This window comes from Gastrolobium bilobum, unplaced genomic scaffold, assembly GCF_033153095.1.
Source record: "Gastrolobium bilobum isolate Gb01-03AN ecotype WA unplaced genomic scaffold, APGP_CSIRO_Gbil_v1 utg359, whole genome shotgun sequence".
NCBI lineage: Eukaryota > Viridiplantae > Streptophyta > Magnoliopsida > Fabales > Fabaceae > Gastrolobium > Gastrolobium bilobum.
Window position 1 is genome coordinate 71,895 of NW_026897777.1, and position 17,770 is coordinate 89,664.

At 36.8% G+C, this 17,770-nt stretch overlaps 1 protein-coding gene across 1 annotated transcript; it reads right to left on the minus strand.

The window, feature by feature from the left end:
* Nucleotides 1–3,022: 3,022 nt before the first annotated feature.
* Nucleotides 3,023–8,391, minus strand: LOC133310215 (uncharacterized). The gene is made up of 4 exons (XM_061511110.1): nt 8,245–8,391; nt 6,257–6,732; nt 3,721–4,321; nt 3,023–3,481 (listed from the first exon to the last, which is right to left on the minus strand). Exons 1-4 carry the CDS (start codon nt 8,389–8,391, stop codon nt 3,023–3,025), a joined length of 1,683 nt encoding a protein of 560 aa, XP_061367094.1.
* Between the last annotated feature and the right edge of the window lie 9,379 nt (nt 8,392–17,770).

Genomic DNA, 17,770 nt, shown 5'->3' on the forward strand with positions numbered 1-17,770 from the left:
TATGCTGAAGCGCCATTGAAGAGAGAGAAAGAGGAGGAGAGAGAAATAATGAAAGGCAGTGAGAGAGAGAAAGGAGTAAAAGAGTTTATTTTACATAGCAAATCTCCATAATTGGATGAGATTGTAATCTAACGGTATTGAAAGTGGTAGGCAAAATAAGAGTAGGCAGAATAACCTATCCCTCCAATCAATTCATCGCTTTGCGATTAGTCTGATTCGGAGCGGGTTCCGAAATTAAGGTTTTAAACCTCTTCCAAAGATAGATGGTACTGAAGAGAATCGATCCACCTGCTTAGTTTCCTAGTGCCAACTGAGCTACATCATTTGGTCTCGTTATAATTTTTAGGACAAGTACAATCCCTCATATGATATATTAATGCCATAATGCTTTTCAAATCCTTCTAGCCATTATCTTATTGCAATAGTTCTTGCTAAGAAGAATGCCTATGTTGTGGCAATTCCACCCAGACTGCCAGTGATAAGCTAGAGGAAGGTGAGGATGACATTAAGTCATCATGCCCCTTATGCCTTGGGTGACACACGTGCTACAATGGTCAGGACAAAGGATCGCGATCCCGCGAGAGAGAGCTAACTCCAAAAACTCGTCCTCAGTTCAGATTGTAGGTTGCAAATACCTATAAATGGTATTTTTTGAAGAATTAATATTCTTGCTTATTTCGACGACTCGACGTTTTATGGGATCACTATCTACCAAAATTTTGACTTCTGGTTCCCGCGAACGAATAAGCATTGATAATTTATTTTGGCTTTTTGCCACATATTGTAGGGTGGATCTCGAAAAATATGAAAGACCTATTTCTAAACAACTTATTCACATTAAAATTGATTGATTTCTTCATATGCAAGATTAAAATTTCAGAAAGAGGGTAATTTTTCAGTACAGAAAAAAATAATATATTGTGTATATCCTATAGAGTGAGTTGGATTTCACCATCAAGAACGTGAGGATTTGTTTCATTTTAATTAGTGGTTTTAAGTTCATCATTATTGATAAGTGTTTGAATGATCATCTGTAAACTTAATTTTGGATGATGTTAATTTTGCAAAATTGATTTTGCCCAAAAATAATTACATGATAATTTGAGACAGTTATTTTAATGTCCAAAAATAATTGTATGATAATCTGAGGCGGTTATTTTAATTGCCTCCACAAGATAATATGAGGCGGTTATTTTAACCACCTACAAATGACAATTTGAGGCGATTAAAATATCCGCCTCCAAAAGACATTCTAAGGCAGTTTATATTAATTGTCTCCAAATAATGTGTAACCGCCTCCAAATATTAAAAATTATGTAACTTTTAAATATTAAAATTGTTATTTTTAAAAGTTAATATAATTTTTATTTTTAATATAATTTTCGAAAGTGATTAGTTAAATAACTTTTTTTTTAAAAAAATATTTTTAAAAGTTAATATAATTTTTATTAGTTGAATATAAATAACTTATTGAATTTTGTATATGTGTGTGTTAGTGTGAGATGTTATATAGAAGGGAATGGAGAATAAGGAACAAGGGCCACTTAATGTGGAACTTCAAAGTGAAGGTGAGATGATTTTTTTTTTCATGTACAACAGCCATCTTTGAAAATTTATATATAACACCAAATGATTCAACTTAAAAATCTGAACGGTCAAATTAAAGTATTACAAGAGAAGAATACACTGACTAAACTTGAGTACGATCGAAAAGCTGAACAAAGAAATTTCTCTCTTTGAATCTCACTATCCATTAGACCATGATCCGCCTCTAAATATGCTTTGGAGGTGGTTATTTTAACCAGTGGTTATTTTAACCACCTCTAATGTACATTTTGAGGCGGTTGACGTGAAATCGCCTCCAAATGTGTATTAAAGGCGGTTAAAATAAAAGCCCCATTTACCATTCAGAGGCAATTACATCAAAACTGCCTCCAATTGCTACATTTAGAGGCGATATACCTCAACCTCCTCTAAATGGTTAATGGGGACGGTTATTTTAACTGTGTCTAATATACATTTGGAGGTGGTTATGGTTTAACCGCCACTAAAAGTAGCATTCAGAGTCGATTTTGTTGTAACCGCCTCTGAATGGTAAATGAGGTCGATTATTTTAACCACCTCTAGTACACATTTGGAGGCAGTATCACGTCAACTGCCTCAAATCGATTGAACCGCCGGAAAAATTGCCTCTATGTGTCACTTAGAGGCGATTTAAGGAAAACCGCCTCAGTTAAATAGCCTGAAAATACCATTTTTCTTGTAATAAACTATTTTCTTTACGTAGAAAATATTCAAATCAAAATATCTTTTAAAAGATAGATAAACATTACACAATATAATATTGTAAAAGACATTTTGTTTTCTTTTTTTCATGTATATATAAAGGGAAAAGTATTTCGGAGATAAAGTTATCTCCAGTGAGCTCAAAGCGACGTTGTTTTGGGGTTATAAGATTAAAAAATTATAATGATAAAGACTAATATAACCCTGCAATATATTATAATTACAAAAATATCTTAATTTCTGTCTCAAAACGATGTCATTTTAAACTCACCAGAGATAACTTATCTCTATTGACTGAAAAAATCCTTTACCCATATATATATATATATATATATATATATATATATATATATATATATATATATATATATATATATAGACATTATGTTAACATAACGCATCTCTACGTGTTACAATAAAATATCCCATGATTTTTTTATTTGTAATTTTTCCTTTATCTTCTATAAGTATTATTTACTTCATTAATTATTTTATGAAGATAGATATTCTAACTACTAAAATTTTCTACTAACAACTTACTATCTATTTAATCACCATTAGATTAATATTTTCTCTCTATTCAAAAACTTTTTAACATTTTCTCTCTTTAATCCAACGGTGATGTTATGGGTAGTAAATTAGAAATGAAAATTTTTGGTAGTTAGAATATCCTCAGTATTATTTTATTATGGTCAAGCTAGTAAAGTTGCCCATGTTTTGTTATATCTCCAATCCCTTACACACAGAAGGAAAATAGTGAAATTGGTGCCGTAAAGTTGTACCCTGCAGGCGCAGTAACTGAGCTAAGTCCCTGACCTACATAAATGCAACCATCGCTGATCGAGACACCACCGTAGACACCAATGCCAGTGTCATAAGACCATAGAATTTGTCCACTCTCTGCATTTATCGCATATATTGTTCCATTTGCATTTGGGGATCCAGAAAACACAACACCATTAGCCACGCTCACTGGGCCACTTATGGTAGTAGTATTGCTAGGATTGGCTATGGACCATAGTATTTTACCATCCCTTGCATCCATTGCAACCCATCCACCACTGTTTATAGTCTTATTGGATGGCACAAGTGTGAAATTTTTAGCATCAGTGTTAGCATTGTTGGTGTAGACCTTATGTTCATCAGTGGCTGCACCCCAATTTCCCCCTCCTCCTTCACCACTCGGCCCTGCTGCCTGCATATATATATACATATTACATCATTAGTTCATATGTGTATACCTTAAAAGTTTAACTATCATATACCTTAGGTAGGTATATAAAAGGCCTATAAATTGTTAACACATAATTAAGTAATGGTTAGTAGCTATAGTTGATTAATAATAGTTATCATAAATAATGATGTATTGACTTAAAATCGACAAACTTATTCTTCCAATCATTAAAAAAAAATGTTGTGCAGGAAAATTATTACCGTAGACCATATGAGGCTACCGTTGTCCCGATTTAAAGCCCATGTAAAACCACTTTTCTGGACAGTAACAATGATGTCTTGTCTGGAACCATTTACATAAATAGTGAGCATCATTGGTGCCTCCCCAAAATCAGCATCTGGGTTTGGACCCGGAGGACAGTTAGGGGTTGATAGATTACTACATGCGGCGAACCATACATCATAGCCTCCCAACTGGCGATACCATTTGATTTTGCCAGAATCCAAATCAAGGGCCAGGATTGAATCAGAGTGGTTATCAGTCTCAACACACTCATCTGGATGAGTAGGTACTGTTTGATTGTTCTCTCGTTCTTGACATTGACTTATTCTTAATGGGACAGAGTAGAGGTTACCTGTAGCAATATATACCAAATTTCTCAATGCATCAATGGAAGGACTACTTCCCCATAAAGCAGCACCAGCATATTCTCCTTTATTGCCATGATTATCCGGGAGCATATAGGTCTGCCATAATATGGCACCAGTGTTTATGTCCAATTTGGAGAAACTGCCACGAAATGTGCAGCATTGTTCTACACTTGACGATTCTTCTGCTGAAGAAGTTCCAACGTAGAAACCCCTATGAAAACGTTACAAAAGATTTCATTGAAATATATGCACGCAATCAGATACATATTTTCTTGTTAGAGATATATAAAAATCATTAATGTATCCTCACCTAACAACTTAAGCTTTTGCGTTGAATTGATTCTTTACGATTCTAATCCTAACATAGGTAGTAGCTATATTTGGGTTAGAGAGGAGAGAGTTAGAGAGGCAAGGAGAAGTAAGAGGAAAAGAGTTCTGAGTCTTGCTTCCTTTCATTACTAAGTTTTTCAGGTTATTAAAGAATCCATCAATTACACTTTAGTTACAACCTGTTATCTAATTATTAAAAGGATTTTATAAGAGTTATGTTGTAGGAAAAATGATTATGTAATGTTATAGAGATTCGTTTTGCGTGCCATAGTTTTTTTTTTTTTTTTAAGTGTAGGCCCCACAAAATATTGTGTGTAGAAAAAATTTTCTGGTCATGTTAAAGAACAAACTAAAACCTCTTATTAAAATTGCTAATTAAAATAATTAACCCATTGGATCCATATATCTTTCTCTATTATGAAATCTTAAAGTGGGCTGGCCTCTTCACTTTCCTCTTGCCAATTAGCCCAACTGCAATTGCATCTTCTGGATGGTCCATTACACTTATTAGATACACGTCAAGCCTATAAGATTTTAAAAGTAGTTAATATTAGGGGTATTCATCAACCGATCCAAACCGATTCAAATCGCGATAACCGAACCGAAAAATTGATAACCGAATAAACCGAAAACCGAAAAAAAAACCGCAAATTTTAATTGGATTGGATCGATTTTTGGATGGGTTGATGAAAACTGATCCAATCCAAACCGATCAAATATATTAATTCCTCTCTACCTACTTGGTCTTTCTCTAATCATAGTCTAAAAATTTCTAAACCCAATTCCCATTAACCCATCAACTAAACCCAAGAAAAAATCTAATCACATCTCATCAACAAAATTTTATCTTTGTAGAGCTTCATATCTCATTGCCCAAAAAATAAAATTTATATTATAGTTTACTAATGTTTTTGTATTTAAAAAAAAAATTACAAAGCCAATATATACAAAAGATATTATTTGCAAAAAAAAATCCCCCCTGGTATTTGGCCTTTGTATTGGGCTGATTTGTCTTTATCTTGTAATTTCAGAATGATTTTATTGAATTGATCTCTTTGGGGTGTTGTTGTTAACCCCCTTAGATTACCAAAAAAATTAGGATTTTAAAAAAATTGAAAACCGATCCAATCCAAACCGAAAAAATTGGATTGGATCGGATCGGATTTGAAAAAAAATCCAAATCGAATGGATGATTATATGATCAAACCGAAGGGATTAGATCGAATCATTTTTGCTTCCAAAACCGATCCAATCCAGACCGCGAACACTCCTAGTTAATATTTCATTGAATTATTTTATTTAATTGGCATATACATATACTTTCGAAATAAAAATATATAAATATCGAATATTATATTAGATGCATATAAATTGTCTTTAGTGGGAATAATGATGACAATAATATTTTAAAATTCAATGTTTGAATTGATCACTATCTAAACTAGTCTTATCTCCATCCTTAATTTCCATATTAGTGAGATAATTAATTCTTATATTCGTATTGAAGCACTAGTAGGGAACAGGGGTAGGAGATCAGGGAAGCTGACTTTTCATTCAGAGATGTATTCCTAAAGAAACAAATGACTTGCTGGGAAAGCATAAAAACCAACACGACCAATTTTGTTTAAATATTTTTGTATAGCCACCGTTTGTAAACATAGAAAGCATCATCATCTGAGACTATTTATAAATGAGATAAAACGTTATTTCTATTGATGAAATGGCATGTTGAAATTTTATTATTGCTAGCTAAAAAAAGTATTGGCAATATGAAAGAATTTAATGAAAAAGGCCAAAGGAAAGTGTACGTACTAACCCTTTATAGTATGTTCCAGACATGGTGATAACACCAGTATTATGGCTATCCAATCGGGTCTTCCACACAAGCTCACCATTGGTTCTGTTCAGAGCAATAACAACAGCAGGGCCACATATTCCAACAACAAGTAAATCGTCACCAGCTAAACTAGGAGTTGATCTTGAGAACGAGGTATTAAGGCGTGGAATAGTGCTAGGTGATTTTATGCCTGTTAAATTTTGAATGTTCTGCTTCCACACTAAAGATCCATCATATGCTTTCACAGCATTGATGTTCCCATTCCAGCTAGGAAAATAAATGGTTCCGTTGAAAATTGCTGGTGTTGCAGTTATTTCTCTGCCTGCAGAGAATTTCCACTTCAAACGCAGGTTAGGAACCGATTTTGAGCTGATCCTGTGTTCCTTGTACGCATACCTTCTGTTAAACAAGTCTCCACCATGGTTAAACCACTCTTGTGAATCTTCTTCAAGCAACTGAAATCAAGTAAATTATATATAACAACAAATTAGCACAGTTTAGAGTATGTTTTTCAATTATATATCTACCAAGGGAAAAAAGAAGAAGAAATGATTTCTTGTAAGTTTGATTATAATATAATTCAAGAATATTAAATACTATTTAGAGGGAAAGATGGAGAGTAATAAGCATCATCTATCTTACTGCTGAGCCTGCACATGCTGTAATTATATAAAGGCAAAAGAATAGCCAACAAAGAAGAATGGAGGTTAAGTTGTTATTATGTGCTGCCATGGTTGTGGAACTTGAGATTCACTTTTCACTTGCAAGCGCCTCTTTAAGTTGATTTGTTGAGAAGGCCAATTTTAAATAAAGACGATGTAAAATTTCATATAATATGTAAATTATAATTGTAGATGGATGTGTGTCATTTTAAAGGATGTAAAATTGTATTATTTTAAATGAGAGAAAGAGATAGATCATGGAGAAGAGAAAATAAACAAAATAAAAATAAAAATAAAGGTACAGGTCTCACTTTTTTATAAGAATAAAATGACACAAGTTATATCATTTAAAAGGATAAATACTAAGATAAAAAAAAAAAGAATAAACACTTTTTCCGGTATAGATATCCAACAAGTAACGCAAGATCATTTCGATTATTATAATTATTATTTTATTTAATGCGACGACCAAACTTATGGGAAGCTGAAATTAATTATTAGACAACCAGTGTTTATCATAGTCAAACTAATACATTACTGATTAATTGGCGTTAGTTATCATCACGACATCAACAATATAAAGAATTTTGGTATATATAATTAGGTTTTATAATTCTCATGTTACATGAGAAGAGAAAATAAACAAAATAAAAATAAAAATAAAGGTACAGGTCTCACTTTTTTATAAGAATAAAATGACACAAGTTATATCATTTAAAAGGATAAATACTAAGATAAAAAAAAAAGAATAAACACTTTTTCCGGTATAGATATCCAACAAGTAACGCAAGATCATTTCGATTATTATAATTATTATTTTATTTAATGCGACGACCAAACTTATGGGAAGCTGAAATTAATTATTAGACAACCAGTGTTTATCATAGTCAAACTAATACATTACTGATTAATTGGCGTTAGTTATCATCACGACATCAACAATATAAAGAATTTTGGTATATATAATTAGGTTTTATAATTCTCATGTTACATGAGAATTAAAATTTTATGTTGTAGAGACAAAAAGTATATGTGACTTTAAAAAAAATTATGTGTAACACTCACGTCAGCACGCAAATCGAAATGTGTGTAGAAAAATTTCGATTCTCATATTGCATGAGAATTATAAAACCTATATAATTATTGTGAAGAGATAGTGATACAGCGAAAAGCATATCGTTGAATATCCAATAGTCTCGAATATTAATATAAGTGGTGGCATATAGAACAAATTGTATCAAGGTAAAGAATCATTTGGATTTGAAGTGTGAATATTATATAAGCCTAATTTTTTTGTTGGTTTACCTTATACTTATTTAAAGTGAGGACAGTAAGGATCGAACTTGTACTCATAGTGGTACATAGATGTCTCCCATGAAGGGTGAAGTATGTTGATATAGGGGGTGTCCATAATGGTAATGGTAGAGACCAAGCACTAGTAGAGCTTCCCATGTATGTGCTAAAGGGGGGAGTGTGTGTATATGACAGCATATGAGAGGAGTGAGGAAGAAGAAGATCTCCTCTCCATGTGTGAGAGGGGTATTTAGAGAGGAGAGTCCTCTCTTCATGGGGGCTTGAGCTGGTCAGCCCATGAGCTGTCTCATCAAGCTGCCCACTGTCAGTGTACAGGGGCAGCAGTGCAGGATGGGGAATGTCCCAGTGGTGAGCCTCTATGGCTTCTCATGGGTGCCCTCTAGAAGGTTCTAGAATGTGGGCTTTGACAGATTGGGCCCATCTGGTGGGCCTAGTAAATAGCATCCAGAACAGGAGCCCCCCCAGCTTGGTAGCTTGAAGGAGTCAAGGTGCCAAGATATATGGCAGCTTAGGCCGGATACCCGTAGTGTGTAGTGTTCTAAGAAGGATATAATGTAACCGATTAATAATACGTCGGCCTTCATGAGTTGTTTATTTGTTGTCGTCGAGTATGAATTGTCTGTCTGGCGATGCTTAAGTGCTTCAAGAGAGTCTTCTATTTGTGGCTTGCAATTGTGTTGAACTTTGTTGTCTTCAAAGATGCATCTTGTTATTGAGGAAGGTCTTCAAATGTTGTTGAAGTAGTAATAATTTAGTTGTAAGAATAAGCTGGCAAGACCATGTTGAATCAAGTATCCTGTAGATTTAAACAGCTGCAATAAAGATGCCTTGAGCGTCTGATAATAATCAAATAATGTTGTAGATGAAAGCTTGAAGATCCTGATGATATATATGTATGCTCCGTTCTTCAACAATAAAACTCGGCGGTATGAATGTATGATAAATAATGCCCAGTGACTTGGGTCTTTGATGTCTAGTTGCTCAGATATGTTGCTCCATGATCATGTTTAATAACTGAAATAAAGATGTCTTGACCGTCTGATAAAATAATGTTGTAGATGAGATCTTCTGGAGAGGATAATTGTTCCAAGAGAGAGAGTCCGTTCTTCGGAAATAAAACTTGCTGATGAAAGCTTCTCGAGAAGAGAATGTGTTCCCAGAGAGAAGGAGACTGAGAGTCTTTATAGATGATAAATATGTATGTTCCTTTCTTTGACAACAAAGCACGACAATATGAATGTATAATAAATAATGCCCAGTGACTTGGGTCTTTGACGTCCAGTTGCTCCAATTTAAATCCTGCAACAACTAGTATAGTAGTGTATGAATGACGATAAAAATGTGCCTAGGTGGGGCGTTGGCCCGACGCCGACCATCTAGGACTTTTGCCGAGGGGTAGCACATCTCGGACTTTATTAACCGAGGGTGAGAACCATCCCGGCCTTCATAGTGTACCGGGGGTGAGAACCGTCCCGGCCTTCATAGTGTACCGGGGGTGAGAACCGTCCTGGCCTTCGTAATTACCGGAGGTGAGAACCGTCCCGGCCTTCCGAATTACCGGGGGTGAGAACCGTCTCGGCCTTCATAGTATACCAGGGGTGAGAACCGTCCTGGCCTTCGTAGATTATTTAAGCAATTCATGTGGAATTTATAATCATATGAAATTTATAAAGATGCGGTAGAAGAGAAACATGTATATGCTAGTGAATAGATGTTGTTGCCTGGTGTTGAAAATAAAACCTGAGCATGTGAATGTCATTGGGCACTTGGCATACCAGTGTTGATTGGATAACTTTTAGTTTGTTGATGAATGTTGGTCTTCCTGTTGGCGTGATGTAATGTTGGCCTCCCTGTTGGGCGTGATGAAATCTTGATCTCCATGTTGGGCGTGATGAAATGCTGGCCTCCCTGTTGGGCGTGAGAAATTCTGGTCATCCTGTTGGGCGTGATGGAAAGCTTGGTCTCCATGTAGAGAGGGCTGAAATGCTGGTCTTCCTGTTGAACGAGAGGGAGAATTGACCTATACATGTTGGGAGGGCTAAAATGTTGGTCTCCCCGTTGGACAACTTTATGTTCACGTGGGTGACTAGAAATATACATGCTAATAAATTAGCATTCTTTTTATGCTTTCCTAGATGGGCCCGCCACCTTATCAATTCACGTGCAAATTGCTTGAAGTTGAATTGTCAAATTGCTAGGCTTTCCAAAACTTCACGAGCTCCAAGTAAATAAAAAAGCCATGCTCACGGGTCCCACGATTTAATGAATTCAAATTCATTAATTCAACTTCTACGGGAGTTGTTGTGGCAGCTTTAGGTGGAAGAAAAGTGAGCAAATTTCTTAGCACGTGTGGGTCCCGCGATTGATTTTCTTATTTTTTGAGACGCCAACAGTTTTAGCACAAGGGCCATTTGGGACTCAAATTCTTGCACCGCTTCAAGCAAAACTATCACAGAGGAGGCCATCAGCGATGAGTGGATCTTACCTCCATGGCTCGGTCCTTCACCAACAGCGCGAGATCAGTGATCTCACCCCCATGGGCGGTTGCCTGCTTTTGGCGGTGAGATCTTCTTGGGCGGTAGGTGGCTGGCGGTCGCCATCCTTTTGGCGGTGGATTTTACGGAAGACTTGGGCGATCTTTGAAGCACTTTCCTTGTTTGGCGGTTGATATTTTGGGAGATCCAACTTTTATTCCGGGTTAGGTCTTATTTGGGCGATGTACTGACGGTGTGGTTGGCGATGACCGGCGAAGGGCTGCCATTGGCGACAGGCGAGGGGCTGCCTTTGGCGATGACTTGATGCTCGGCGAGTGTGGTTTCTGGGCGATTGTGCCCATCGGTAAACTGAATGTGTGGTGGTTGCCGGAGAGAGGTTCTTGGAGCTCTATTTTGTTGAGTTTTTGAGTTTGGTCAGTCTAAGGAGTTTGATATATTGGGCGGTTGTTTCTTCGAACGACTGGTGGGCGATGGTTCCGCTGCAAATCTGCGCGGGATGTGGGCGGTGACAGGTAACAGTGTTGAACCGATGGGGTGGGCGGCAGGCGAGAGAGAATCATTGTGGGCGACCGGATAGGTAGTTTGGTGATTGGTTGTTTGAAGTGTTGGGCGACTGACTCTGTTTGGGCGAATGGCTTTTGGCGACACAGGGCGATTGGCTTTTCTCTTTGTCAGTTCATTCTTTTGGGCGATTATCCTTTCTGTTTGATGAATCACCCGTGAAGAGTGGTTCACGCTCTGGCTTCGTTCCTTGCTAGTTCTTCTGGTCGGTTAGGGGTTGAAGATGAGTGATGCCGACCGACAGGAGGTCGGACTTGGATCATCAGCATTCATGCCGGCATGTTGGACCAAGTGAGCTGCTGACCGGTTATGTTGGGTGATGGTGTTAATATGCTGGCGATCTCTCTTGGCGTGATGTACCCATGGTTTCAAATAGCCAAATTTGCTTCAACTAGCCAATATGTACGTGCCATGAGGCAATAATTCCAAAGGCTCCAGTAAGCTTTGACAGATTTAGACTTCCTTTTTGATGTGATAGCACGCAAGCGTAAATGAAAGCTCGTTGTAGGTCCACACGAGGCCCACCGCCATGAAGTCATTCATTAGTACGTTATATACATGTGCAGTATGTTCACAAAAGCAAAGCATGAAATTGATAAGCCTTGGCAAAACATTGAATTGATATATATGTAAAGCAAGTAAAGATGATGCACAAAGATGATGGTCTCAGTACTTGGCTTTCTAATAGCTTGTAGGTGCAGTACGTTGGCTTTTTATATATGCCATGCTATATTAAATTGATACATATAACGAAAGTGAAGGAGCAAAGGTGTAGGCACGTGGCAAATCATTGAAATCGAAAGCGACACACGTTCACGAAAAAAGCACGGGTGCATGCATAGGCAAACTATGAAATTGATATACGAAAGCCAAGGTGTAGGCTTTGGCATAATGGTTTAAACAAAAGCAAAGGTGGATGCAGTGAGAAAACCATTAAATTGAATGAAAGTGATAAGAATCTTCAAAGATGTACCTTTGATAACTTACTGTCAAGTTACGTACTTAAAACATCATGCTTCAAAACTTACGTATTTAAACAGCTAGTGGTTCAATAGATGAGAATCCACGGGCTCCATGGTGATGATGGATATGTGGTTTGTCCATTTGCTTTCACGGACTTCAAGGCGGGAGATTATAACGGCAACAACTCAACTTAATTTCTTTGAAAATTTGCTTTGCTCTTCAATTTCTTTACCAATTGTTTGGTGGTGGGTCCGCTAGCATTTTCCCTAATAATCACTTTGACCATATTCTTCAGCTTTGTATTGATATATATAATATACTGTGAAATTGTCGAACTTTGCTTGATAAGTGGCGGGTCCCACGGGAACTCTGCTGAACTTTGCCAGTTTCATGTCTCCGATTTAATGTATTGGAGTAACTTTAAAGAGTGGACTCCACCGTGGGGGTAGCTTTGAGTTACGTACTTTGATTTGACTCTACGTTGAGGTGACAACACAGGCACATTCTTCAAAACTGCCACCAGAGCAGTTTGTTGTTTGGAGGCAGCTTTGAGCCCATATATTCTCTGATTTGGTTATGTGACGGGGTCCACAAATTGGATTTGTACGATTTAGAGGAGGAAAGAGGTATACCGTTGATAAACCTTTACCAAGTAGGAGATGCTTAAAAAACGTTTTCTCCAAGCCTTTGAGAAAGTGGGTTCGTCATCGTTCTTTTCTTATCACTGTGGATCTTTAGGCTTAACGACAGGGATGCTTGGTGGATGATGGTGTGGGCTGGTCTAGTCGGTTGTGGATGATGTCACAATGGGCGCTGATGGCGTCGCGGTGAGGCGAGTTCAAGTGCTCAGGCTTCAAGGCAGATGAAGTAGCTACGAGCGATGATGGCGTCAGTGCTTGGAGATGGGTAGGTGATATGGTTGGACATCTAACCGTGACCAGCAGGGGCGGGCAGGCATCATGCTTCAAGGCGGTTGGATTGTTTTACGCTTGGAGTTTATGGCGTTCGGTTCAAACGGTAGTGGGGCGTTAATTTGTCATATAATATTGTTCCTTTGAAGAAGACCATCGCGCGTGTCACCGCGGTGCAGTAGGATTCAATTTGATTTGCTAGATGTTCATCTTCACCTGCTTGTTGACCTTCGTCAGTCATGGTGTTTGACTGGCCAAAGGTGGTGGTTGTAGAGGACCTCGGCCACATAGAGAAGATGGTCCGAAACTACCGGAATGAAATGGTCTGAGCTTAAAGAGAACAATATGGTGCTCAGGGGATAACTCTGCTTTGAAAGGTTGAGCGACAGGTAGGAAGGCTTGTCATGCTTATGACGAGAGTCAACGTATGTGTGGAGGTTGCCATTAGTGCTGCTTTAAGGCTTGATGGCAGGAACGAATCTCGTTCATCAATTTTGACCTTGTTGAATAATGGGTGGCGTTCTTTCAAACGATCGACTTACATTGTAAAGGGGGAGTTAAGAAATGGGTGTGTGAATACCATAATTTTCTTACACATGCAAAATGGGTTTCGTATGTGAGCGCCAGAGAGGCCTCTGTCACATAAACGAGCGCTGTATGTGAATGGCAAAGAAGGAGAACGCCAAAGGAGGAGGTTGTTGGTGGGCCCATACCGTTTAGGCCGATTGGTTGCTTTTGAGAAAGAAAAGATATCTTCTTGGGCAGTATAGAATGCTCTGAGAGGCTGACTATTCGAAGAATGGATAGTAAGGCGGTCGTTCTTGTGTTTAGATAGTGAGGCTGTAGGGGTCTACTTGTTTAGATCGTGACAAAGTTAGTGTCAAGATCGACCGATCAAGATGTTTGAGGCTGATTCTCAGCATGGCAAGGCAAACGAACGGTCGAAGAAGGTTGATACGTTGGGAGGTCGGCCTTGGGATGGCTTTAAAACTAATTTCTTGCAGAATCGTCTCTCAGATGTTGAACGGAGAATGTTGTCTTCGTCGTTTAACAGCTTCAGTAGAGAGAAAGGAATCGAAGTTTACCGTTTCCCACAGACGACGCCAATGTACTCATAGTGGTACATAGATGTCTCCCATGAAGGGTGAAGTATGTTGATATAGGGGGTGTCCATAGTGGTAATGGTAGAGACCAAGCACTAGTAGAGCTTCCCATGTATGTGCTAAAGGGGGGAGTGTGTGTGTATGACAGCATATGAGAGGAGTGGGGAAGAAGAAGATCTCCTCTCCATGTGTGAGAGAGGTATTTAGAGAGGAGAGTCCTCTCTTCGTGGGGGCTTGAGCTGGTCAGCCCATGAGATGTCTCATCAAGCTGCCCACTGTCAGTGTACAGGGGCAGCAGTGCAGGATGGGGAATGTCCCAGTGGTGAGCCTCTATGGCTTCTCATGGGTGCCCTCTAGAAGGTTCTAGAATGTGGGCTTTGACAGATTGGGCCCATCTGGTGGGCCTAGTAAATAGCATCCAGAACAGAACTCGTGACCTTATGGTTCATTAAGCTCTGATACTATGTAAAAAATTAATTTAACTTAAAAATTTAAGATTTTAGATGCAATATTTTAATAATTTATATTATTCTGAAGTCATTTGTCCAACTTCTTTATGGTTGGACACGGTCTGCAGACCCGTTTTTTAGTAATGATAAACAAAATGATCTACAGACGTTTTCACTTTACAGTAATTAACGAAGGAAAAATATTTTTTCATGTTACATGAGAATTTAATTACCATGTTGTTGTGATCTTTCGATTTGCATACAAAGTTTTCTTTTCTTTTTTTCTTTTTAATAAATATGAGACCTACCACTAATTGAGTCACAACATAAAAATTCAATTCTCATGCAACATGAAAAAATCAAATCCCATTAATGAAACGGGTAGCACATAATTCGTAAATAGCCTTTGTATAAACAATATCGTCAATTCTCCACATGGTTTCTAGAAGCAAGCAAGCATGACACGTTAAAATTTTAAAAATTTACGTGTCGGACACGTGTCCGATTCGGATATGTTCCGACACACGTCCGACACGCGGTCAATATTTGAAGACACGCAGTTAACTCTCCGACACGTTTTTTCGACACGCGGTCAATTGTTTTTGACACCCGGTCAACGGTCCGACATGCTCCGACACATTTTTTTTTAATCTTAATTTTATTTTATTAACTAAATATATAAAAAATAATTTATAAAATAATTTTTTTCTATTATGAAATTTGACATGAAAAATTAACAAAGTACGAAAAATTATTTATATTTATATTTATGTTATAAAATTTAAATATTTGATTGATTATATGACTTATTATGGACTCTTATATGTATTAAATATAAATTATATTATATATATTAAAATTTTTATTTAATATCAAAACGTGTCCCAACGTGTCGAAATATGACATTTTTTAAAATTAACATCTCGACGTATCATGTCGTATCTTGTGTCGGTGTCGGTGCATCATAGTCTAAAAGTGTCACAATTCCTGCTAAAAGATGACTTCTGTATGAAATGGATCAAAGTATTAAAGCACAAGCTTTGAAAATTTTACAGTAATATAAAAGGGAAAATATTTTATTATGTTATAGGAAAATTATTTCTCCTACCAATAACTCTTTAATTTTTGTACAATAATTTTTTTTATAATTTTTGTTTTAATAAATATGGGCCTCGCAAAATGTGTCTATAACGTAAGAAAATTTCCTCCTATTACGTAAAAAAAAATTGAAACCCAATATAAAATAGGTCCGAAAATTTTCTTAACTACCGTCGAATATTATGCTTATAGCAACGTATCTTAGGTTAGATTTTCTTTCGATGAACCCTCACACCGCTCATTGTGGCAACATGCCCCACCCAGATAAACATATTCTAAGAGGGTGTTTGGTAGAGGAAAAATTTTTTGTACCCAAAAAATATAATTACTAGCAAAAAAAAGTAGAAAAGTAAGTTTGGTAAGAAAATTTAAAAAAATTATTTGATTGAGTAAAATATTACTGCAAAAAAGTACATTGAAAGTTGTAAGTTATATTGTGCATATGTCGTTTTTTTACATAAAATTGACAATGCCTGGAGAAAAGCATTTGATAGGTAAATTTCTTAATCTCTTCCACCAAATGGGGACAACCGAAAATGCTACATTCATTTAACTAGGAAAATTTTCAAATATCCCGAACCAAACGCCACCTAAGAAAGTTTGGCATGCAACACTTAATGTACAGATTTTTAGTTTTCAGAAAAAAAAAAAAATAACTCGTTTGATTAGGGTGTTTTGTAAAAAAATTTAAAAAAATTATAACTGTTTTTTTCTTTTTAAAATAACAAATTTAGAAAACATGTCTAAATTATTTTTATTTTGTGTTTTGTTTTTTAAATTTTTAAATAAAAAAAATAAAAAAACACATATTTTCATAACTATTCTATTCATGGACGAAGTTACATAAAAAAAATTGAGAAACTTATAAGTTGTCCTAATTAGGACACATCTTATAATTCTATTCTACCCAATAGATTGGCGAAGTTGACCCTGCATAAATACCTCAACATAAATAATTTCTCCTCATATTTCTGTAAGGTAGTGTTTGGTTCGGGACATATGAAAATTATCCCATCTAAGTGTAAGTGGATTTCCTGAAACTCCACGTTTAGTTGAGGACAAAGTTCCCCTTAGCCATCATTCCTCCTTGCCCAGCTATCGACAGATGAGTGTAAAATGGAAGAAAATCTCGGATTCACTTGCCCTCTCTCACCACAGTATTGTTGTGAAATCCGTTTTGATGGAAAAAGGAGAAGAAAAATAAGACAAGTTTACCCCTCGTTAATCAACAGGTCCGAAGCATGTTTCAGTTTTCAAGCCCATGGATGAGGAACCAATGGCTGTGAACAACCCACGAGATTTACCAAGTTCATCCAATGGTGAAGGTTTAAAAAGAGGGACAAAGGTGGGAGAAGGAGCCTTGAGGGAAGTTGCAGCTTACATATTAGATCATCCAAGAAGTGGACCACGTTTGGTATCAGGTGAAGACATTGGAGGTAATTGTGAGGACATTGGACCTGCGGCATTTCCAGTGGAAGATGTGCATAAGATTACTGTGCTCGATATAAGAATGGCTAATGCAGACAGGCGATGGAAAGAGTCAACGACGATAGCGAAAATGGAAGACAAAGACACGTTATGGATCGAAGGTTGTGGTTCGAAGGTTGTAATGTTTTTACAAGGATAGTTTTGTAATTTAATTAAGTTTTCCCATCAATATTTTATCTTCAACCAAACACACATTCCAGAAATTTAATTCAATTTTCCTGGTAAAATTTTGTCCAACCAAACAACTTTTTTAAAATTTTCCTATCTAACTCACTTTCCCTGCAGTTCCCTAGTATTTACATTTCCCTAGTATTAAAAAATTTCACCTCAACCAAACACTACTTAAGTGTCATTATCACGGTTTCCTAAACAATGCAATGATGATTTGAGAAATAATAAATAAAATCATTAACGCGGTCCCTATTTAACAGTTTGAGTTTTTAACTAGG